Source organism: Pezoporus occidentalis, unplaced genomic scaffold, assembly GCF_034315485.1.
Source record: "Pezoporus occidentalis ecotype Australia unplaced genomic scaffold, CSIRO_AGI_Poc_V1 ctg15, whole genome shotgun sequence".
Classification (NCBI taxonomy): Eukaryota; Metazoa; Chordata; class Aves; order Psittaciformes; family Psittacidae; genus Pezoporus; species Pezoporus occidentalis.
This window is the reverse complement of record NW_026913316.1, coordinates 4,708,917-4,734,279: the sequence shown is the minus strand read 5'-3', so window position 1 is coordinate 4,734,279 and position 25,363 is coordinate 4,708,917. Positions and strand designations below refer to the sequence as shown.

At 42.3% G+C, this 25,363-nt stretch overlaps 1 protein-coding gene and 2 long non-coding RNA genes across 3 annotated transcripts in view; 2 read left to right on the top strand and 1 right to left on the bottom strand.

Annotated features, from left to right (window-relative positions):
* Positions 1–16,080, bottom strand: part of VWC2 (von Willebrand factor C domain containing 2) — a 53,323-nt gene extending 37,243 nt beyond the window's left edge. Inside the window, exons 1-2 of the mRNA XM_062610906.1 lie at positions 15,251–16,080; positions 8,447–8,576 (exon numbers count right to left, since the gene is read on the bottom strand). Of these exons, the coding sequence (XP_062466890.1) occupies positions 8,447–8,576; positions 15,251–15,964 (844 nt within the window). The 5' untranslated portion in view covers positions 15,965–16,080. The remainder of the gene's footprint in view (positions 1–8,446; positions 8,577–15,250) is intronic.
* A 635-nt stretch (positions 16,081–16,715) lies between these two features.
* LOC134159697 (uncharacterized) overlaps positions 16,716–25,363 on the top strand; it is a 34,742-nt gene continuing 26,094 nt past the window's right edge. The window contains exon 1 of the long non-coding RNA XR_009963259.1: positions 16,716–16,859. This is a non-coding gene — a long non-coding RNA (uncharacterized LOC134159697). The remainder of the gene's footprint in view (positions 16,860–25,363) is intronic.
* On the top strand, positions 18,460–20,001 carry LOC134159637 (uncharacterized). The gene is made up of 2 exons (XR_009963224.1): positions 18,460–19,328; positions 19,750–20,001. It is a non-coding gene; the product is annotated as an uncharacterized LOC134159637 (long non-coding RNA).

Genomic DNA, 25,363 nt, shown 5'->3' with positions numbered 1-25,363 from the left:
AAGGTTTCCGTTGCCTATCAGCTTTGTCATGTTAATCATTCCGGTAACTGTGAAGGTAAGGAATTACTTAGAAACTGCTGGGGATTGGTTGGTTGGTTTGGTTTTTTTTTTTTCCTTTTTTTTTAATCACTGCTGTACAGCTGAACATGCTCAATGAAGCAAAACTGCAGGGATAATTACCCCCATGGAAGCAATCCAAAGGTTCACGAAATAAAAGCTGCTTCCAATTTAAACATCAAGGTTTTAAATTAGGAAAGTACTTGAATCTCCAGCTGATAAAGATGTTTTACCTGCTGGGCAAAGGTAATGGTCAGGGACTTAATTCAGAACTCCCACAGCACACAGGGTAGGGGAGTTCCCCCGTGCAGCAGTTTGAAACAGTAAGATACCACTTAAAGAGACAAGAAAAACAAGCACTGCCATTTTATAAACATTAATAAAAAATACCAGAGGCTTTTAGGCTCTCCCCTAAGAACCTGTCACTCCCCTTCCTCCAGAACTGCCAGAGGAGTACAAGTCAGCCCCTAGTCAAGCTGATGTCAGGAAAGGAAATAGGTTTTCCTCTTCATCAGATCTGTACTTCATTTACAATACAGTTCAAACAGGACTGAAAGAAAACTTCTGCAATTGCCGCCATGCTAATGCGAGACCTAAGACATAACCCAGAGAATGAAGCGTAATGAGTTAAAGCAGACCTTGCATTAGCAATGCTGCACTGCATGGAAAGGCCATTGTGGTTGCAAAGCACAAACCATAGAAGAGCATAGTGTTACGAAATGAAGTGTAATGGAATCAGCCAGTTCCCTGCTCCCATCAATCAGTAAGTCACATGGGTCAATTCACATCTTCCTTAATGCCTAAAACTGAACTTCCTGTGAAAAATAAGCAGAGAAAAATTACACTGCACTTAGAAGTTAAAGGAGATTTTTGAATACATCATTTATCATCAGAGGGATACTATTAGTATTATCAGAGGGATATACTAACATACCATGACACTTTAGTATAAACCTCCACCTCCCCTCCAAGCCAAGCAAACTCTTGGATGCCTCATTTAACACAATGGAATAGCAATGAAAAAAAAACCAGAAGAATGTACAGCAAAACACACAAGTATATATCTTCATTACTCCTTTTGATCACACTACAAAATACTAATTACCCACATAGTCCTATTACTGTACTACTGTAGCACCTAGCTAGTAAATAGTTTCTATTTGCAAACACGATTATCTGCAGAGAATACAACTGAGAACTTATGTGGACCGTTACAGTGGCTCAGCTAGCACTGGGTAATGCATTAACCTATGGTAACTCAGTTAAGAGCAACACAGGGCTTCAGAGCTCATAATTTAACCAAATAGCTAGTGTTCTACTGATAGGGAATATTATTCCAAGGATACAGTATACAGTGAGATGCACTTGACAAGTATTTCAGACCTTGGAATCTTAAATGCCCCCAAATCTTTGCCGTAATTTCAATCAGTGACAATACAAAATTGAAATAAACATCAAATAGAAGAATGGGGGGAACAAAATCAACACTGGGGATACTTTCTCTCATTAACACAGCATAAAGAACAAGACTCAACAAAGGAAAAACTTAACTGCATCAATGTTGTTTTTCTGAACTTTGAACCGCAAAGAATGAACACTAGGGGCAGTGTCTGAAGGAGGATGGGGGACAATATGAGCTCCACAATTATTTTCACTTCTTTAACATGTCACCTATCTCCATATACATGTGTAACTAAAACTGCAAATCAAACTCAGAAAGTTATTGTATTAAGAACCTAAAAACCAAAACAAACAGCCAAAGCAACTGATTACTTCATTTTGACGAGCACTGGTTAGCTGTTTCACTAGAAAACAACTTGCGCTTCAACTCACAGTAAAGTGATACCCCCCGCAAGCAGCTGCCATGAAAGTGACTGATACAGCAGAATTCAGCTGTGATATAAGAGTTAAACCTGCAGTATCAGGTAAGAGGAGAAAAGCTGCCTGCCAAAGAAATGCTTCTCAGGCTCACTGCAGCAGCCTGTAATGAAAAAAAAACTGCAGAGTGAGTTCTGGAAAGCTTGTAGGATACACTCTTTTTATATTTTTAATAGACTCTTCTACATCCTCCTATTTAAATATAAAATACTACTTTAAATACTGAATACTAGTATAACTTCTGATTACCCTCATAAGTTTGAGCAAAATGAGAGGATGCTATACACTCAGGGAGGACATTTACTGCTGCCTTTTGCCTGCAGAACTCCCACGTGAAGCATTTTGGCTTCTTGGTGAAAAAAAAAAAAATAGAAAAAAGGTGTATATGGAATAAATAAATACCTATACATTACATACAAAATACATATACACTATATAAATAGATTTGTCCTGGTAACTGATTTAGGCTCAGTATAACTGGATACTTCTGCATGTCTTCAGACAGATCCTTCTCATCCTCTGACAGCTTAATATCATTAGAAAAGAAAAAGCCATATACCCTGGAACTCCCTTGTAAACTAAATACCCTCAGAGGCAATAACACCACCTACCGCCACGTAGCCAGCTCAACATGAAAATAGCAAGTCAACATTGGATCCCACAACTGTGCACATGTATGCACATGCGAGCTGGAAATGACAAGGCCTGGGTGGTTTTGGCACAAGGTTTTGCTCAGCCCAATCTGCAGCTGCAATCCATGCACATTTAAACAGGTTCTGATCTAAGTGGAAAAAAATCCTAAGACGAAAATTCAGTGATTTCTGCATAGGAAGCACACACAGCTTGTGTAGCCACCAGCTTTCCCAGAGTGGAGAGAGGAAGTAAGAGTGGTGAGCAGAAAGATGAAATGGGGTTAAAGAAAATCCTTGTGTTAAGGTGACACAGACTGAACTTCCCCACAATTTCATCAACAGCAGAAACTAACAACAGAAACTATTGAAAGTTGTTTACTGATTTCATCTACCAGATATCGAAGCCACTTTAAATGCCCAATGCGGCCAGAAAGAAGCAAGTCTGATATTTCTTCCTTTCAATAAAGAGCTGCCAAAATACCTGCTCCAGTTTTTCAACCTACCTGCATATTCAGTAGGCAATTTTAATCATGCACAACTTTTCATGCAACTTTAATGGTGCTTTTCCCTCTGAAACATTCAGTCCCCCAGAAACATTAATATTTCCTGGTTAACAGTCCAATATTATAAATCATGTTGTGAAATAAAGCCTATTAAGTTGAAGTTTTATGCAGATATTTTCTAAATGACTCATGCACACAGAAACAAATACTACACTGCAAACACAGGCATTTAAATGCCAGAGCTAAACACATCAGAAGGGAACAAATCACATTGACACACAGAGTATGGGTGGAACTGGGATTAGTTTGAAAGGACTTCTTGTTCATTAGGTTATTATTTTTTAATGTAAATTCATTTCCGTCTTATAAATTCTGTTTCAATCTTATAAACTAGATTTTACAATATTTTATGATTCCTGTATTTTACGTCTAGAAGAGACCACCATAACCACCTGATTTGATCCCTTCCTTAATGAAGGCTGAAGAACCACTCTCAGGCTTTAAAACTTCTGGGTCTTCTTTGCTATATATTAACTGCCAAAGCATGACTGAAAAAGGTATTTAAAAGGAAAGTAAAAGGAGGGAGAGAGGACAATCAAAGTCACTGTTTATCTACATTTCACAACAACTAAATTCCTGATGTTTGCAATAGTCCTGCCTTGACCTCTACCTGGACAGCATTATGGTACTTTTGTCATTACTGAGATTGAGGCATATACAGTCGAGGGCATATCATATTTTATTTAAACACACCACAGAAGGACATTAAATTTTACAGGTCAGATTCTCCAAGGTACTTGAGCAAAGCTGGGGCTGCAGGGAAGAGCACACAGCCAGCTCATGTGAGAGCTGCCAAGGTACAGCTTCCCTTTCTCTGCCCATAATAAACATCCTTCAGCCTTTTTTCTGTCAAACGAGTCCCTTGGCCCAACACAATCCCTTCCCCACCTGGATTTTAGAGGGACAACAGCTCACAGGTGGTATGATACTGCCTCAACCAACACCATTTTTTTTTTAACAGACTGGAGACCCCCAATGAAGCAAAGTCCCATTGTACAGTTAGTCGCAAAAGGGGGTGGAAGTCTGCAGCATTTATCCCCTTTGAAAAATCCTTCATACAGATGTAGGTCCCCACTTGCCAGTTCAGAGGCACTCTCAAGTCACCTCATGCCTAAACACTGTAATTCTACGTAAAGGCATTAATGCAAGTTTCAATGAATCAACCCCACAGTATGGGTATACAAAACCATGACCACTTTTACCTAATCAGGCCATATCATGTTAGACCTGCACTTTACTAGCAGCAACCATTTCAACCACAACACATATATTTCAACTGTAACTATGAATCTAAATATGAAATGATGGCCTGATTCATGCCACCTAAGGCACTTGAGATGACTGCATCCAGAGTAAAGTCTCCCTAGTGCATGCCCAGTGAGAATAGACAAGGCATCTGTGAACATTCCAGCCCTGAGAAAACACATGATTCCCCGGGCATCAGCACTTCTGTACACAGCCATGAGCCTTCGTTGACAGGAGAAGCTCAGCTCTACCTGCTGCAGACATAGCAACCCCAATGCACAGATAGATAAATGCTAAGAAGGCACCAGCATCACCTTCGTCTTATCCAAGGCAATCTTTCAGGCATATAATGAAATTAAAATCTCTCAGGGACCTTAGAACAAAAAGTTTTTTGGTGTAGCAACCACACCTCCCCCTCCAGGCTCCATGTGGATTGCAGGTTTAATCTCATCCTCCTGAAAGAACACCGTCAGGAGCAGGGCCACCCCTGACTCCATCGACTACTCTATCACTTCATGCTTCAGACAAAGCAGCATTTAGCTGTGTATACATGTTAGGGCCCTAACACTGGAAATAGAAGTGGAACAGGCAACCAAAGGAATTTAACTGACCAAGGTAATTCACTTCCACTATGACCCCCACCCATTTCCCACAGCCCCAAATGAATCAGTGTCAAGTGACTAGCCTTAGTTCCCCCTAATGAAAAGGGAATTGTATGCCTGTTATCTTAACCCTTCACTCCGTACAAACTGTAGAAAGGTCTGTACCCCATACTAGGCTTACTGATACTGCTTTTAACAGGGACAGCTTCCACAGAAGTACTTCACTGCTAATACTATGAAGTAGGATGGAGATCTGAATTGGGCACCTGCTACTTAATGCAACTCTCTGAAGTCGCATTTAACTTTCTGGATGTTTTTTCTTGTTCCTGCTGCTGTTGGTTACCAAAAGCATGAAGCTCAACCTGTCAACCCACACAAGAGGAAAACCCTCCATCTCCACCCTGCTTCCCTGCAGGGCACGTACATAAGAGAAACACAAACCAGCTCCCTTAGCTGTAGTGACTTAAGACGCAAAAAGCAGAAAAATTCACCTCACCCCAAGATTTTCTCCGTGATGTATCACCTTTTATCCCTTCTATACACTACTTTTCAGAGAGATACTTCCTCAACATACTCCCTTGTGCCCACCCACAAAGAAGAAAATACTATCTTCAACTACAGAAGTATCTAGGCTCCTCCTAAAAATTTGTGATGTGATAGAAAACACTATGAGATCTTACACATAAGACTGCTCTTCACTCTGCAAGTTTTCCATTCATTACTTCTTACATTCAGAGTAAGTCTGAACCTACACTAGCGCACAGTTGCATAAGCCCAATGTGCAGTTACCTATCCCTCATCTGAAAGATTGCCAGCACATTTGTGGAATCAATCTGGGGGAGTCAACTAACCCCCCTCATTCCCACAAGGGATAACGCACAGTGTCTCACACCTGCCAGGAGGCTGAATTCCTTAATTTTTAATAATGGCAGGCTTTCACTAGATTTCCATAATTCTTAATCAGGCATTTGTATGTGGTATTATCAGTGACAGATGCAGTTGCTTAGCTCTCATTCTGTTGGTTCACTGCCAGCAATCCACAGCCCAGGCAAGTTGGGAAACTGTTACGTATTATGATGCGCCAGGACAGGGAGGGAAAACAGTTGGGTTTGTTTGCATTTTTAACACATAAAAGTTAGTAAATATAGAGAACCTAAACTTCACCTCCCACCCCTTCCTGCTCTACCAAAGGCAGGATACAAATCATGACAGCAGCTACCTCCCCACTTGTACACTCTCTATGGCTCCACCTTTGCCACTGCACAGGTTATGCAGCAAAGATCCCTATACATCACCCAAGCTCTTCTGGGTCACTAATACAATGTTGTTGACATCATCGCTGTGACAATCAACCCTGAAGCACAATGTGATGATTGCTTCCCCAACTCACATTCACAGCGTATTTGTTCCAGCAGGCTTGAAAATGAGGGGATGAGGCTGGCTAGGTTTCCTGCTCAGTAGGTTTTTGCACCAATCTAATTAAAAACATTCAGCAATTCACTGAAGTTCCCTGCAAAATGCATGCGTCCCATACTTAAAAATACGCTCTGAAAGCAAACAGCCTGGTTTGGGTTTTTTCTTTCTGCACTTCCCAGATGGAGAGGATTCCTCAGAAATTTCTTTGTGATACCATACTGAAGCTGCTGAACCAGAAAAGTTGAGCTGCTTCTAAGCTATATTGGTTTTGTTATTGTTAATGGCTTTTTTCCTCTTCTAAAAGCTAGCAAGGAAAGCCACTCTTGGTTCTCTGACATGCAGAGAAGTGACAGTACAGCTCACTGGAAACAGACAGCTCTGGTCACCTTGGTCTGAAACTGGGTCAGGGATGCCAGCTTGTGGTTATAGCCAAGGAATATGCAAGTAATGCTTGAAACTCAGACACCGAGGACAAGATCAGCCTTTTCCTGCAGGCAGAACTAGGGTAATTCAGCATTAGCCCTCAGAGGAGGCAGCCTCCTCACAATTAAGGCATGTTTTATGTACAGTTTTTAAACAAAGGCTCCATTTCCGGGAAGCATGTCAGGGTATCCATGCAAGCAGCCAAGCAAAGCCCTGCACTGCCATACCAGCTTAATCCAAAGGCAAGCCACTGCTGGGAGATGGCCACTGCAGTGCATTATGTTGATGCTTGTGGGAGAACATGTACTCACGAAGTCAATCCAGCTCCAGTGTTAACACTGATGGAGAAATTCAGCAGGAAAGACTACACAGACTTAATGTGTTATGTCTGTGACTCCATCCCCAATACTGAAAACAGACCTTTTGCCTGACAAGAGCCACTCTGACCTGGGGAACTACAGCAGAGCATGCACACACAAAAAGCCTGTGAGCACATCAGGAAAGCTCTTGCCATCAAACAAGTGCTAAAGGATGCTCTGCACTGGCTAGCTATCACATCACCAGCTCCTAAATTCAGCCTGCCTCGGAAACTGTCCCTGAATGCATCAAAAAATGCCTGTCCTCAACTCCAAAAGCAGAGTGCCCTTAAGCTGTACATCCAAGAACAAATTCCTTCAGGGCTGTAACAACCAATTAAGGGATGTGAAGCAATTACTTTTATACCCATACAAATGAAACTCCTCCAATGCAATTAACTATCCCTTATCATCTACTGTTGAATTTGTGGAAAGCATACGCTGTACGCTCTCTCCTCCCCTAGCTTTTCCACAATTTTAATCAGTTTGGTTTAGCTAATGCAATAGAACCTACCTATTCTAGAGAAATAATATGTCTGCAAATTATCTGAATATTTTTAATGTCTTTTTTTCATTTTAAATATAATTTCATTTGAGATTTTGCAGCTTTCATTTCTATTAATAAATTATCACTTCTTCTTTATAAGCGATGAGCTAGTGTGTCATGTAATTTCTTCCTCTAAATAGACCAAGACTTTGATCTAATGCAAGCCCTTGCTGGGAGTAGAGAGACTTTCTGTCTAATTTAGTTACGAAAAATATTCAATTAAACTTGGGAGTTTAATTCATTTAGTTATGAAAATTAAATGAGCCCAGTAAGGTACATTTTATTTGCCTCAGGAAAAAAAAAAAAAAAGAAAAGAAGAACCTCTGAAAGGGGAACAAATAAGAAGGGAGACCAAAAGTAACTTTTCCTGCTCACATTGAAAAGTGGGTAACACAAAGAGTCCCGAATTCTGCTTTGTGTGCCTATTTCAAACATGTTCACACAATGGGTTCATGCAAAATTATACCCAGAAGCCACATGAATGACTGCTATTAATACCCTAATTGTCTCCTGGGTAACAAAAATCCCTATAGGTCATAATCAACCAAGGTCCATCCCAACCAAGGGATCTGACTCCTCACACCAGAAAACACAATCCATGCACAACTCTTCTCCATCTCCATTTGGGGGGAAAAAGAAAAATACTGGAATTGTTTTCAAACCCAGAACAGCAAAACATGGATACATCCGACGGAAGCCGTCTTCTCATTGTACAGACATCACTTACCATTTTTACAGATAGGACAGCACTGATCGGGCTCATACACAGGATCCACGCACTCAGTCTGGGGGCAAGCAGAGACAGTGCACAGCACTTCACCATTGGCTTCACAGCGACACTTCTCACATGGAGAAACCTGAAACACAAATCCAGACACCTTTTATCTCTTTCACTTAATGCCCTCCTGAAGTGTGCAATGCCTACCTTCCCAGCTGCGAAATTAAGGAACCACAGCAGAAGAAAACACAGCTTCTGCTCTGAACCTGTACACAAAATGGGAAAGTCAAAGGGATCTTGCAAACAAGAACTCTAGACTTTTAACACAAATAAAGCAAGAATTTTCCTACCACATTTCTAATCCAGAAAAATTAATAAAAAAGTTACCTAATTCCAGCAAATTACATTCATAACTTAGATGAATTCTGGTTTAATTCTACTACAAGTTCAAAAAGTAATTTAGCAAAAAAATATTGTATTTAAAGAGAAATTTTGCTAAATTAAATATGAGCCTTCTTTTGATGGAAATCCTTATTGCAATTTTTCCAGGTTTTAAAGTTTTTTGGTAGCAGGAAGTTGCATTTTATTGAAAATTACCAAAGAGAAGTCAGGAAATAAACACCCTCTGAATTCAGGTATTTCCCTTAGGTTAGTTGTATTTGGACCATTCCTGTAATACTTGCAACTTTCTGAAGAGAAACTGCAATTCAGAGAAATGGGTAAAGCAAAATACAGGTCATCCTTTTTATCTACTGAAATGTTACTGGGTTTGAATAACCCTACAGAATAGGAGTACCATGAGATAACTACTTGAGTGACCTACTTCAATGAAATTAATTCCAAACAAAACAGCATCAAGGCCCCATTTAGTGAAAAACAGACTTTCAAATGTCTGCATTTGCCACATGTACAATTCTAGCTGTCCTCTTCAGTGTTCCTGACCAGGTGCTGTACACTGTATACAATGAGGTCTTCATATCACACAAGGAGCTGGTGGTAGAGGGAAGCAAGGGTGCTGAAGAGCAATAAATGGAATAGTTTAAATCTCATTGCTGAACTCAAAAAAAAAAAACACATTACCATCCATGCTCAGAGCGCAGGATGAAAATGCAGCTGAATGTTGTTATTATTAGTGATCCTCTAAATCTATGATCTGGGCAAATTCTTGGTTTACTTAAGGATGAGGCTGTTTTTTACAGACCCTTTTCAATCCAGATTCCAGATGATGCAAGCCACCACCTGTCACATTTTTCCAACAAAAGCAGGACAACCTCAAATCTAAAATCCCATTTCTCTCTGTGAAGAATCATCTGGACGTCCACTTGAGATCATTTGTTTATTTTCCCTATTTCTCTGGCAGCCCACCACTTTCTTTTTGGTCAAATCCACTCGCTTGCTTGTTTGCCTCTTTCACATCCTTCTCACTTCCAGAGTTAAAACATGCTGATGCTTGCACAGCATCATATCCAACTAAATGCTCATCCATGCTTTGCCACTTCTCTTCCCACCTGCCACGGCTGCTTATGCACTTGCATAGCTTTCATGCCGCCCCTTCCACTTAGAAAGCCTAAATAGGGTTTCTTGCAGTGTTGTGTTTTTATTACTACTTATTTCAGGCTTCCTTTGCTAGCTACTCACTTCCAGTTTCTTCTCTACCTAGGGTAACACCACATCATACAAAACATATACATACACACCATACACCATATATAATGCTACAAGGAGACTGACAGCGTAGTACTGCCCATTTTTATTGCAGGCTTTGGGACAAGAATTTTGTCCTGTAATTGTTTATAAACTGTCACGTTCCCTTGCACAGCTGGAGTGTCACCAGATGAGGAGGTTCCTGATCCAGTGTTCAGAGTCGAGAGGCTCAGGTATCTCAGGTAGTCACCTAAACCGCACATGACATTTTGAGTGTTTGGTAAACCTGAGCTCCCAACTATCAGCAAGTCAATAGTAAGACTACGTCCCCTCTGGAGTTACATGCAGAAACAATACTTACTAAATTATGAACACATGCCTTTTAAAAGGACTGATTTTTTAATTGTTATTATTTTTAAGACATCCTACTTGATTGAAGCTACCAGAACTCAATTCCAAAGATCAGGCTCAACAAGGCGAACCCATAGCTTTCAATCAGTTTTAACATTTTTTTTTTGCCATGACTTGAAAAAGATGCAAATTTGCCAATCAGCGTTCAACGAGACAAGTAACTACTACAACAGATATTCCCTCTCCCAGGACACCGCTTAGTAGCTGTGCCATTCAATATTAGAAGTGATGTGAAAACGAGAGTATCTGGTGATAAGCAAGAAACAAGACAGCACACAGATGTTATTCCTAAAATCTCTCATCTGTAAAATCTAAACATATTCTAATTAAGTAGGTTGTTTACTAGATTTCCAAATTTGACAGAAGCCTAAAATTCTTAGAACAAGAAGCCATTTCATGAAGCACTGAAAATACTACTGAACAAGAAACAAAACTGATCTAATCTTTAATAACAATGATTCAGAATAACTCACTTCCATCCTATACAGCGCATACACTTGAGGACTACATCTTTCATGAATGCAGTACACTGTTAATGTGATACCACAGTCATGAATAACCGTCCTGTGTAATAGATCATGGGATTTCAGGGCAATACACACCTTTAGTAAGTACTGTCATCCATACAACCCACCAATATGAGTAATGGTACCAAAGTTAAGGAAGGTCTCCATGTGTTTATTTCTACAAAGCTCTTTTCAGGCATGTAAGTGAACCACAGTGGCTGCTAAAATGATACTGGTGTCAACCTTTATCTGTTCATCTTTGGACTAAATGGCAATGCATTGCTTTTTGTGTATCATCAGAATGTAGCAGAAACTGTGGAAAAACCCCACTACTTTCTGCATCTTAATGGCAGATTGATACTTGGAGACATAATCATCACTAGAGAGAGAAAGAGACAATAAGACTGTGTGTATATGTAACAACAACTGAATAAATCAGAATCAAAAGACACATTTGGTCCTTCATTTCCTCTCTTCTACTCTTTATAACGTTAGCGCATTCCCTGCAGCACAGTTTCTAGTGGCAGCCAATGCAATGAGCATCCCACTTGTTCATCTGGTAAACAACCAGCCCAGCAGCATTCATGCTTAACACATCTGACATAACCAGGCTGGACTGGAAATAATACCACCTATCAACTTCTCTCCGAGGACTAATGATACCACAACTCCATGGTCTACAGATGAAGCTATTAACTCTATAGCATCAATAGTTCTGCCTATGCAAAAACTATGGGAAGACAATAAGAGGCACAGAAGTTTTACGTATTCACTAGGCAGCCATAAACCCTGTAGAAAATAGAGTACAGATGGCAAAAAAAAACCAAAACACCACCACTTCTTTAGAACTGTTTAGAGGGAAGTTTATGAGCAGATGTATAAATGGGGTTGCAGATGTTGTAAAAAAGCAAACACACCATTGTGTAAACAGGTAAATTTCCCACTAGTGGGGCATGAAGAAAACTGGAGCTTAGTAAGGGTAGTAAGTTTATCCAGTAACTTAGTGTAAATTGTGGTAATTAAGAAATGACAAATCATTTGCACTCATTGAAGTTCTGTTCTAAAGCGATCTGAGACTTCTCCTCTCCCTCTCCACATGCCAAACTTTAATTAAAAGAATACAAAACCAAGACAACAAAACATATGAATTAGATATATATACATATAATCTACATTTGGTTCCTTGAGCTTTGAAAGCATCTAAGTTAAAAAAAATAACATCACTCATAATCCCCAAATTATTTGCTATTGGGCTGGAATTCTTACTAATATTTCCTTGTTACACAACTTACGAGAACATCAATGGGGTTAGGCTGACAAGAATAAACATACCAGCCTTGGCTTTACTTCTCTGCGCCTTCAAAATACCACAGATGTTTCAAAAGCCATTTGGGTTTGTCGACTTCCAGATTTATTCACCAAGAAATACAATTTGGGGTGGCAGAGAAATTCTAAAAAAGACACACAAAGCAACAACTTTCAGCAACGCCAGTCTTTCCCAAATGTTACACTTCTGAAGATAATTTATGGTCCTTGAAGGCCATGACTTTGAAAGTCAGCCTACATTTTCTAATCTCACTTTGAGATTGAAAAGTGTCTAGTGGAACACATGCTCAGCTCTCTCCAACTCCAGTGAAGAATTTTATCCTCATTGCATTTCATCAGCTAAATCTTTTGCTCCCAGTTCCACTCATATGGATGCTGTGGTCTCTATGCCATCCTGCCTTATGATATCCACAGGGGAGTAGAGTGGTGCTGATGGAAACAGCTTTATGAGACCTTATCCTTCCCCCACACCCGTGTTGTCTTTTGTGTCGACATCCACGTCTTTTTTGGAAAGAGAAAAATGCGTTTGTACATACACACACACACACACACACACAAAAGCAAAGCGTGCACGAAGGACTATGAACCAAAGAAACACATGAAACCCCCCATTTCCTGGCACACTCAGCTTCTGAGTTAGCACTGGCTCTGGTCAGATTTTTGTCATGCCAAGCCATACAGGAATTTTATATAAGCAAACTCCCAAACCTGCGTGCACGTTTACATACCTATATGTAAACGCTTGTGCAAGTAGCGTTACTTAAAAGTTAGGAAACCAACTTTTTCTTTGATGTCTGGTACTCTTTGCCACAAACAGTAGGTGCAGACACAGAAAAAAATCAGATCAGTGTCCATTTATAACTCCTTCCTTTGACCTTAATGAAGAGATAGCATATTAGTAGCCACTCCAAGCCCATCAACTTTAAACTTGTAAAATGACCTTTGAAACCATCTGCAATTACTTGCATTTACAATGGCTTCCACTTAGCAGCACCAATGTGACTACATCGTACCTTACCGCACCAGACATCTCCACTGCTTGCAGTGGCACAGGCAAACATCTACATTTACAGTTCTGTGCTCACAATACTGGGATCAGTGTTGAAACTCAAGTAAAACCCAAGGTCCTCACATACCAAATAAACAGACTGCAGTTCCACTGCCTAACTGTGTCAGTAACTTGCCTTGTGCATTCCAAGCAGGCATCCGTTCTCACTTATGTTTTCAAAGCTGCCTAACACAAAGTGGTAAGGGAATTGATGCTTCATTACAGGAAGGTATCAACACAAGGGCTGAAGGCTGAAGGAGGTTAAAAAGAAAGCTGAAAGCCGAAGTCTTTTTAGAACATGTCTGTAAATGTCAGTGCTCAGCACTCCCTTCCTACCAAGGCTGCCAGCCATGCTCAAATGTGAGAGGGAGCTCTACGGTTTTATTCTCTCACTAGACACTTAACAGAATATACTATTTTAAGCTTGCTTTACAGCCATTAATATGTCACAACTGTAGAAAGACAAAGAAATGCAACTTGCCAGAAGAGTGTGAATGAAGTCTGGGGAGAAGCCTTTAAAACTGACCTAAGAGAGAACGTATGCAGCAGCATCACTGTTTTGGCCACCCCTCAGAATTAACTTTGCTGGCAAAGGAAGGACCTCACAATCCATCTCTGAAAAGGTCACACCAACTAGCCACTGCTAAAAGTGGCTACCTTCTCCCTCCTAAAGCAGAAAACTGCCATCCTGAAGCTGATCGCAATCCTTGAGGGTTACATGGGAAGAGAGGATGGTATGATGCCTTCTGCCATGCTTTGAAATCTACCAGTGCTCTTCACATTACTGCAGAGAGCAAGGGAAACACCTTGGTTTACTCCAGAGAGGGTAATTCTGCTCCTTCAATTATTTATTTTTCAGTAAGTCAAAGAACATGAAAAGACATTATGAATCAAAGTTATGTTTCCAAAAACAGGCAAACACCACAGGGAGCAGAGGTGGCAATTTATTTACAGCCTTCATAAACACATTTTCTCTATCCCAAGAGGGGCTCAAGCTTCCAAAGCCCTGAACTAGATTTGTACTCCCCTCAACATACTCAGCTCAAAAACCTCTGGTGTGATCAGAAATGGGTTTTGGACCAGCGCTGTGTCTAACAGTCATTTACAGCAAATTCCACCTTTTTTGCCTACTCACAGATCTCAGCCACAATAAAATACTAAAGGGAAAAGGGCAAAGTAAGCAACCTGTAAAACTTTTCAGCACACTTTAATAAATTGCATTTTCAACGATAACGACCTCGCACAACGATGCTAAAAAGGCCCTAGTCTAGAAGGATTTCCCTAACCATGAAGCTTTTCAAGTCCTTTGCTTAGGTATCTTCTGTAATCCAGATTGGGAACCATTGTTCCTATCAGAAAGATAGCCCACAGTCATTCTGAGAAAGCGAACATTACGCAACCTTGGCAGAGCAGTTTAAGTGGTTAAGAAGAGAAAGAGAAATGTCTATTTCAAAAAAGGCACCATCACAGCCTGACTTCTAGGCACAGAAGCCAGATCACAAAACCCTGTTCTCCTCCATGCAAGGCAGAAGTTTCACAATTAACAGTTAAATAAGGAAACGAATGTCTTGCTGAAAATTTTCATGAAATCCATATCACCATTGAGTAGCATCCTTTCAAATAGCACTTTTTACTGTAAATACCAAAGGAATTAACGAAGATCAACCCCTTCATTTAAAAATGTTACAGTACCACAGAGCAAGAAAGGTCATGTTTAAAGGGAATATTCTGCAGCACTGCAGAAGCAGTATTAACACAGAAATGAAAAGGGGAGGGAGACAGAGTGTCAGAACAGCCCCGGAGAAAGCACCTGAGGAACATAACACCACTTTAAACGACAGAAGGACCCACGAAACGACTTCCGGATTCAGCCCTTACCATGAACTCCTCCAGGGTCTGGTAGGTTTTCCCTCGAAACTCGCAGTAGTTCTTCTTCTCTTTGCACTGCGGGCAGCACTGCGTGGTGTCCACCTGGATGCACCGCGGATGCAGCCGGGGGCACTCGGGCTGTATGCACAGCGGGCCCTCTTCAGTGCACAGGCAGGGGCAGGCAGAGGGGCCAGGCGCAAATTTCTCCCCGATGGCATAGACGAATCCGCTCTCGTCCACGCAGCCTTTCCCTCGGTAGTCCGGGTAGGCGTACTCCTCCGGGGGTTCAGGAGTTACACTCGCAACAGCTTCTGGGAGAGAAGAATCTTCAGCCACCTGAGCTTCCTCGGGAGCAGCGTCCCTCTGCTCTTGCACTGCAACGCTCCCGGATTTACTGCCTGTTCCCTGGCTGTTCCAAGCCTGCTTTTGCTTAGTCCAAGACTCCTTGTTCGAGTAGTTCCTGTTCCCTTTGCTCTTCCAGTCCCTGCTCCCCTCCTCCCTTCCGCTCCTGCTGATCTCATTCATTTTCCCCGGGCCTGTCTGGCTGTCCCTTGTAGACGTGTGATCCCTCTTTTCCTGGCTCGCCTTTATCTCCTGCTTGTCTTGAGCCTTGGCCAATTTTTGTACAGGTATGGTGGAGCTACAGAGGGCAACCATGAGGCAGCAGGTTACAAGAAGAGAACTAGAGAGAGCGCCAATTGCCATTGCAGTAGAGCTGGGCATCACCTACTGCATCCCACAGGGGACACTGCATTCACATCGGAGGGAAGCGCTTCACAGATGCGCTTCACAGTCCCTAGGAAGAAAAGGATTAGGAACACTTCAGCTTCTGCATTTCATTCCCCCCCGCCCCCCCCACTGCCTCCACTGATTCAACATCTCAAACAATATGCAACCTGTCTCGGTAGTTTATGCAAAAGGCAGACAACAGCCTGGTGCTGCATCCCTCCTCCTCTGCCTCCACTCTGCCAAGTACTTATAAATAGCAGACCTCTGGACACGGACAGGGTGCCTTCGGCTCCGTGAGAGCACAACGCATAAGTCTGGGGAGTTCGGATTCGCAAAGCCAGATGCATGCAAAACCCAGAACATCTGAGGGTTATTTTTCCTTCTAAATGACAACCCGTGAAGAGAACGCACGCTGAATTAAACAGCTCCCCAAAACACAGGAGTGTCCGGAACAGAAATCACCCGAGTGAATCCTGTTTGCTGACTGCAAGCACGCTGGTTGTCATTAACCTCTTATTCAGTCTCAAGTATGCTGTCGGTTTGGGGTTGTTTATTTCTTTACTTACCAGTGAGCACATTTCTGTTAAAGACAACCGAAACGAAGTACGTTAAAGCGCGTACAGCCAGACTATCTCTCCTCCGAACTACCTAAACAAGCACACGCCACCACTTTCTCCCTATGTCTTAAAGGCAAAGCGGAGCCGTTGAGAGTTTCCGCAGCAGAGGCTCGTTTAACCCAAACCTCCAGTAGCCCTGCGCCGCTCCCGGCTCCCGTCCTGAAACCGCGGCACACAAAACTGGGAGAAAACCAACCCAGAATGCGTACACTGCTCCTCCGGCCGCGATGAGCGACGGCACTTCAGGCTCCCGGCACGGCCCCACCTCCGAGGTACGGCTCCCTAAACCCACGTAGAGCCTCCCGCTCTGCCCGCCCGCCTCCCCCGACCCTCACCGCGGGGCAGCGCGCTCCGCCTGCTGCCCAAACTTTCCGTCGGGACGGCCAGTACCGCCCGACCGCCTCCCGGCAGGGTGGTGAGGAGCCGGGTTCAACCCCTTCACCAGCACGGCAGCCTCCCCCAGGCGCCCGGCCCTACACCTTCCTACCTGCGCTGGAGCCGGGCTCAGCCCCGCCGGCGGCTCGGAGCTGCAAGCCTCACCCCGCGCCTGCCTCCCATGGCGGGGCCGCGGGCGGGCGGCCGGAGTCGGCTTGTTGCAGCCCGCCCGCACCGGCGGTCCTGCAACGCCTGCAGCGCAGCGCGGCACAGCGGCCAGCCGATCCAGCCCCGCCGCCCCAGGGGCGGGCTCCGCCGCGGTACCCGCTTCTCTCACATCGCGGCCATGCGCCCCCGTCCCCGGGGGCAATGGGGCAGAACAAGGCGCTCCGCACTGCCCACCCGTCCGTCCTCCCGCCGCCGCCGAGCCGGGCGCAGGGCGGGGACTCGCCGCTCGGCGGGGGGGCGGTGGCGCCCGATGCGGCCGCACGGCGCCCCTGCCCGCCCCGCCCCGCCGGTTGTGGTGGCGGGGGGGGGGACGGTATGGAGCTGTTGACCTGGTTGTACAGCTGAGTCCCGCTGAGGCGATGACGGCGTCGGGCGCGGGGGGGGCTCCCACAGCGGGAGGTCGAGCGGGTGCCGGGGGTGGGGGGGAAGCGGGGCAGCGCGGGCTCATCCGGGGTCGGTCCCGCACACCGGGATGAAACTTTTGCCGGTGTAAAGGTGCCAGCTCGGGATGGAGCCTGCGGCGCGGCGGGCATGGGGGCACTTTCCGCGGTGTGAGACGCGTACCGGCTGCCGAGGTGGTGGCCGATGCGGAGGCAAACTTGCGGTGTAGCCGGGCCTGGGGCGCTGATAGCCGGAGCAGCGCCGGCGGTGTCTGCCTCTGGTGCCCGTGCTGAAGCATCAGATCCCCCTGCTTTAGCTGTCTCTTGCTAGCCTTAGCTAGCGATGGAGCTGTACACGATTTGCTAGCTGAAATATTCACCCATGCTCGTGGATGGTCGATGAACACTTAAATGTAATTGCGTTTTTCTCCTTTATGCTTCTTGATAGAAAGAAAGGGGCAGAGCTGTCTACTACAAACGTGATGGCTGAAACAGAGTGGTGGGACAGAAATGCAGAAGAAATGCTAGAGGTGCTTTTGTTCTGGAGCTGAGCAAGGGCTTGGAACCCAAAAGGTTATTTATTTATGTATTTGTTTATTTTTAAGCCGCATTAGATGACATACCAGTGTAATCTAATGAGCTTTGCTTTACAGATGTTCCACAGCAGTCCCTGCTGCACTAACCCTCTTCTCCCTGTAGTTCTTTAGCAGCTTTCTGTGCCCTACTCGTGGCCGGGGGTGGATTTCCCAAAGTGCTTGGCACTGTAACTGAAATTTTTAGGCTGTGTAAAATTTTCAGATTATTTTTCATTAAGATGGGAGCACTGCGGTATCAGTACTCAGGAGAGCAGTGAAAATCTGCTGGGTACTAATGTTTCACTGGTAAGTACCTTCATGAGTGCCGGTTGTTTGTGAAAATCCAAACACTTAAACTCCTCCACAGGAGGATGCAGGTGCTAAACTCTTCTAGCTGTTAGGTTCTTGTTGTAAACATCTATGAGTCCTGCCTAGTTTACAAAATTAGTTCTATTGACACCATCTCATGTCTCCCAGTCAGATATTCACCAGCTAAATAGTGGTTTAATCTTCTGAAACTTTAAAAAACAAGACTAAAGTTTTGAAGGATACAAGAAGTCAAATGTTTCTGTAGGCTGCAGGAATTCTAGATTGCTATGGAGGTTTCCTAGACGAAGTCTTACAGGGTTAAGCTACACTTTTCTCATTACCTGACTGATAGTCATTAAGAAGTATTTGCCTTCAAATTATTGTCTTGTTACCTCTGAATAAAGAATTAAATCTTTGCCTTTTCTACAAACAGTAGTTTTATGCCTTATATAGCTTAAACCCTGACATGGGGTGATCAACCAGTATGCAACACTGCTAATTCTAGGAGAACTTGAATGACCACCCTTACCTTGTGTTCACAAGCTTATAAGCTTTGCTGTCAAGCAGCAGCTAGTTGTGGCTAAAGCAGGACAGAAGGAAATGGGGGACTTGGGAAGGCAATGCTACACGTGTGATAAAGAGGAGAGAGAAGCCAATTTATGGTTCTGACATTTTCACATGTTCCCAGGTGAATCTTTGGTACAAAATCTGGGATCAGCATACAGCCCTCTCTCTGTAAGAGCTCTGCCTCTCTCAGACGGATCAGCCAGGGCTGGAGGTTCAAGATGCTGCTGTGTAATAAGAAGGGCAAAACTTTAGAGAATTCTCATGGTGACAACTGCAGCTCATCCTAGCCTTCTTGGCAAAGAAAGAGGTTAAATACCCTCATTTCTTTTCCTGAAAGATTTCTCATTGGATTTAAGCCTCTGTTTATTCAGATTCATAGATATATTAAGTGATGGATTGTATCTGACACTGGGACCCTTGCAGAACTGCTTTGTTATAGCATCAAATTGCAATATGTTATAGCAATATGCAATGTTGTAGTCCAAGTGGTCAAACAGCAGATATGTAAGAAGTATTTGGTGTTTTCTTGAGTGTGAATTTTGAACTAGAAGAAAAGAGAAACATGAAAATCTGTTATTTGAAAACCACTTTTAACAATGTCTTTAATGTGAGTTTTATATTTCTTGTATAACATATAAGGTTGTGGAGACAAGTCCTTCTGTCTTTGTGCAGGATAGACATGGCATAAAAACACAGATCCAAGTTCCCCCACTCTGCTCTCCCCCTAGGCAACAGTAACAAGGACAACTGTGTCTCTGGATAAGAATCAAATTCTGCATCCCGTTCAAGAGGCTTTCCCTTCTGCTGGATCTTGCCTGCATGATGAAAACTTTGCATTAGCCACATCAGAGCTGTCATGAACACAAAATTATCTATGCTGATTTTAGCTTAATTTTACTAGGAATTAGCTTATTTTTACTTGGAAGCAGTTGAATGGAAAGGAACTTGGTAGCTGAAATAAAAATGGTGCTGGAGAGGAATGACTGGAGTTAAACTGGTGTGGTGACAATCTCCATTAGACTAGGCTCAAGACAGTGAGTGTGGACATTCAGGCTGAACACAGGGTGGCTGTTTGAAAAGCTTAATGAAACATCTATTTCATGAGATTAGGGGGATTGAAATTTTGAACAATATATATTTTATTTTTTTTTTAAGAATGGCCTTAGTGTGAATGACAGGAACCCAAATGTAGCATGTATCTTATGCCAAATTAAAAATGGTTGTCTGCCTAAAGACTAAACCCTCATAGCTATGCATACGTTTCACTTAGACATCTAAGAACAGTGTGACAACCACTGTTATCCTAATACATGGATAAAGAAAGGCCCAGGATATGGGCATATGCGCGCAGCCCCCCCACACTTGGTGATCACTCAACACATCTATCCCTTCACAGGGTCTCATGCAGGGAGCATGCTCCTTTTGTCCTATTTAGTAAGTGTCCCCTGGTGGCCTCTGTCTTCAGCCAAGAAGACAGAGAGAGGAAAGAGAGTTCAATGAAGGCCTGTGGAGCTGGGCAGGGCACGTCAGCAGAAGAGGAGCCTCAGTACAATTGAGGGGGGGAGAATGAGGAAGGTGTGTTTAGAAAACCCCACCCAACAGTGAGATTGGGTTTGGTGACAAGATTGCTGTCTGAGCCCTTGGAGGCGACAGTGCGGGCTCAGGGGGAAGAGTATAGCAGAAGGTGTACTCTGTGTGTGCCTGTCTCAGCTCAGAGGCTCTGAAACAAACTCCAGAAGCTGAGAGGGGAAAAGGTGTTCCCAAGGCAGGACTCCTCTGGGAAAATGGATAGTCATGCCTTTTTATTTTGTTTCATTTCATTATTTCTCCTGAAAGGAAGAGAGTTATTACAGGAAAGGTATTTTTTATTGTGGTGCTAAAGTGGCAGTTGTTCAGGCAGGCTCACATCGCAGCCTTCGAAAGGTACCAATTTGTGCAACAATATTAGTCCAGCCATATAAAATAGGGCCTTCAAATAGCAGTCAGTCTGAAGGCAGAAAGAGAGAAACAAAGCCAGGGTACATATTACTCTAACAAATGATGTGTATTTGAAAAATTCGATTATAAATAAGCAGTTTAAACAACTCTTAAAAAAAACCCAAGCAAACAAACAAGCTTCCATAACTATTTTTAAACTAGGTTAGCTTTCATCTTTTTATTTCTTCTGTTTTCTTTATGCCACTTGGCAAAGGATACTGAACACATACTGCTCCAGTTCTTTCTTTTTTTATGAGTCTGATAAGTAGTTATTGAAGAAGTATTACACAAGCTGTAGTTACAGTTGTGTCTTCATTAATTGTTTTTAAATTATTTTTTTTTTCACAGATAATGATGTTACAACATTTTTCTTCTGTTTTGCATGCATGAAACCAAAACTTAAATGGCAGAGGGAGTTCCTCTGTCATTTACAGCTTAGGATCTTCAGTAAAAGGACTCTCTTTAAACGTCTGTAAATCACAGTTTGCCCGGTGGGAAACAAATAATGATTTTTATTTTAAATATTGCTTTTTACTTTACCCCGGCTGACCCAAGGGATATTCCACACCTCATGACATCAGGCTCAGCACCAATGGATATCTCAGAATCATAGAATGGTTTGGGTTGGAAGGGACCTTAAAGTTCATCCAGTTCCAACCCACTGACATGGGTAGGGACACCTTCCACTAGGTAAGTGGAACATGATCTTGAACACTTCCTTGAACGTAGAATCATAAAATCATTTAGGTTGGAAAAGACCTTTTAAGATCGTTGAGTCTAGCCATTAACCAGTTTTCATTCCAGTTTCTGATTCCAGATTCATTCCAAACGCCAATTTTAATCCAGTTGGTGGCAGCAACAGAAAATGGCAACACATCTTAGCATGATATGGAAGGTAGGATCAGGCTCCGCATAAGACTAGTTTTGTATGTTCCTAATGAGAAACCTAAGGAACATTTGTGATATGGAAGGTGCATCTTACCAGACTGTCCAAACAGGTTAAAATGAAAACCAAACAGCTGCTCCAAGTGACTGTCACATTCTGGTTGTCAATTCTCAACCAAAACCAGGAAATCTTAAATTTCTTCTGTGAAGTCAGCTGTACTGAGCATTTGTAATAATTTCTTCTTATTTCAGATCCCGAATTAAATAAAACCTGTATTATTTGCTATGGCTAAACATGAATAACTGCCAAATATTTAGAAGAAAAGCATATACCGTTCCGTATCTGTTATGCTTGGCATACAAAGCTGAGGGAAGAAGAAGGAAAGGGGGGACATTCAGAGTGATGGTATTTATCTTCCAAAGTAACCATTACATATGATGGAGCCCTGCTTTCCTGGGTATGGCTGAACACCTGTGTGCCTGGGGAAGCAGTGAATGAATTCCTTGTTTTGTTTTGCTTTTGTGTGTGTCTCCTGCTTTACCTATTAAACTGCCTTTACATCAACCTGAGTTTTCTCACTTCTCTGATTTTCTTCCCCACCCCACCAGGAGGGGTGAGTGAGCAGCTGCACGGTGTTCATTTGCTAAGTGGGGTTAAACGGTGACAGTCCTTTTTGGCTCCCAGTGTGGGGCCTGAAGGGTTTGAGAGAACAACAGGTTTGATTGGAATGTGCTAGATTGAATTTATAGCTGTTATTGCTGTTTAGTGAGTAATTGACAGATTCCTGTGATTGCCGTGGGGCTTGCTTGCCTTACTGTACATAGAGTCTAGTGCTCATTACTGGCTGCGTTTTGCTTTTGCTGCTCACTGTACTGCTGTAGTGCTATATTGCTGATCATCTTACTGTGCCATGCCTGGGAACATTTTGATAACGGCAATGGCGATGCGCCTGGGCTGGCAGATGGCCAGGGTATCACTGCTGTTTCTGTGCTGCTGTACTAGGCAGGCTGGAACTCCAATGTGAACTCGAATCAAAGGGACTGTGACCTGTGGATGGGTCCGTGCACGAGGAGGACACCCTGCAGTGTCTGCGGGTGTGGATAAGCCCATGCTAGAGCAGATAAATCTCAAAGTATTTTTTCTGATTCTGTTCCCCACCCCATCAGGAGTGGTGAGCAAGTGGCTGTGTGGTGCTTAGCTGCTGACAGGGGTTAAACCACAATAAATAGAAATAAAATAAATATTTTTTTTTAATTTAAAATATCCTAACTTAAAGTATTCATAACGAGGTTTGTTCCAAAATGTGAGAAAGAAGACTGGCTTTGTTTAAAAGAAATCAGAAAACCTCTCTTTCTGTGACTTGATCAATTTCTCTGCCCTGTAAGCTCTGAGGAGATTCTAATGCAAGTATTCAACCTCAGTCCATGATTCTCTTCTAGGTCTATGAAAGAGAGAGGGAAATACATGCTGCCTTTGTGTGTACAAGATGTCCACAAGTTCTGCTGCTTTCAGTCACTTTTCTATTCTTAACATGCCTGTTGCATCCCTAATGGACTTTCTGCCATTATAAACTTCAGAAAAGTGTTATTATGATCTTAACCACAATAATTGACTAATATTAAATATTGCATAGTGAAACCTTTGGAGAGAGGGGAGGATTCAATTTAGGACCTGTGTGTGTGGCCTCATTCTGAGGAAAAAAATAATTATCTATTCAAAGCACAGTATTTTGTGCTTGTAATTACAAGACACAAGAGTGATTATAAATGGATTTTGATGCACCTATTTTCACCACATTTCAGTAGCCTGGGCAAATTGCATTTTAATCATAGCTCACAATGTTATTTGATATTTGTGCCTTTTTGCTTGAAAGCAGGGAACGAAACATTTTTTGCTTGTACATACACATGGACATGCAGAGAATAACATAAAACACTTAATACACCATCTTTCATATAAACAAGTCCTAATACTATACCTTGGTTTTCCCTTTTGCAAAGCTAAAGGATGCACTATGAACATTTTCAGTCTTTACATTGTCACTGTGTTGGAAAACTGAACAAGGTATTTCTTGTGCTTAGCTCTCTTCACATAGAATCTGAAATTTGGTTGAAAGTACAAATCAGCATTACTTCTCCCTTTATTATCTGTAATTTCATTCTTGCTCTACTTACAATATTTAAATTTCTTTAGATATATTTGTGTTTACAGTAAATTTCTTCAATAAAGGCAACATCAATGTCCTGGGTTCAGCAGTAGCAGTCATTTTTCCCCTTCTTGGTAGCTGGTGCAGTGCAATGTTTTGACTTTCAGCTCGGGAACAGAGCTGATAACAAGCGATGTTTACCCTGACCAAGGACTCTGTGAGGCTCATACATAGCTACTGCTGAACCCAGGACAATCAACTATCACAAGGTTTACAGGGAAAGAAAGTCTATTCCTGTACTGTTCCACATTTTAAGTTAATATGTCTCATCCTTTCACTGCTTTTTAATATTACTGGAAGAAAATGCACCCCCCAAAAAACAAAACCTCAGCTTTGCTCTCTCTTTAGTTTTTACAGGATTTCTTTACTTTTGTCATATTAAACACTGAACTAAACTTAAAGAGTAAATGGAATTGAAGAAAAATACATCTTATATACCTTACAGCAAGATAGCGAAAAGTAAACACTATTAATGTCAAAACCGATTTAGCACTGTAACTCATGCCAATATTTACTTCCATTCTCTAACTTGCTTTAAAACTTCCATAACAAGAATTGTACTGTTTAGAATTTGGTTTTTATTTAAATGATTTGAAAAACAGCATAGGTTGTTTTCTAGATGATCTATGTATATAAAATATAACTGGTTTGAAATACATTGTTCTTATTCAAATACTCTGCTAATATTGGTATAAAGTCAAACATTCACTGTATGGTTGGTAGTTACAAGCTTGTTTTCCACAAAGACAAGCCATTAAAAATATTTTTTTAAATGCCTTCTAAAGTTTCTGCATTATCAGATGTGTAAAATGCTTTCTATTACAACTGAACCATTTTAAATTATTTTTTCATTTTGTTGGAGAAGCTGATGAAACATATGTTGAAATTAAGTTTTCCAAGTCAAGAATTCGAAAATTAAGGAACTCACAGGATGTGTACAAAAGCCTGTGTTCTTCCCATGGTTTACAGAATTAACCACCTGCAATATAACTGCAGACTCCGAGAACCATCATGCCTCTTAGGCATGCCCCTTGCAGAGATACAAGGCCTTCAGTGATACACTTTTCAGATCACATCTTTGAACTTTTCATGTTGTCTGCCCTGCTTTTCTCTCATTGTTACTATCCAGTTAGTAAAAATTGAAGCTTTTGCAATAACACTCGGTGCATAATGCATGCACATCTTACCCTGCTGTTTTCCTTATGTTTTAAACCTGCTGGCTAAGTTCAAACAAACTTGACGAAGTGATTGAATTCTTAAAACTTCACAAAAA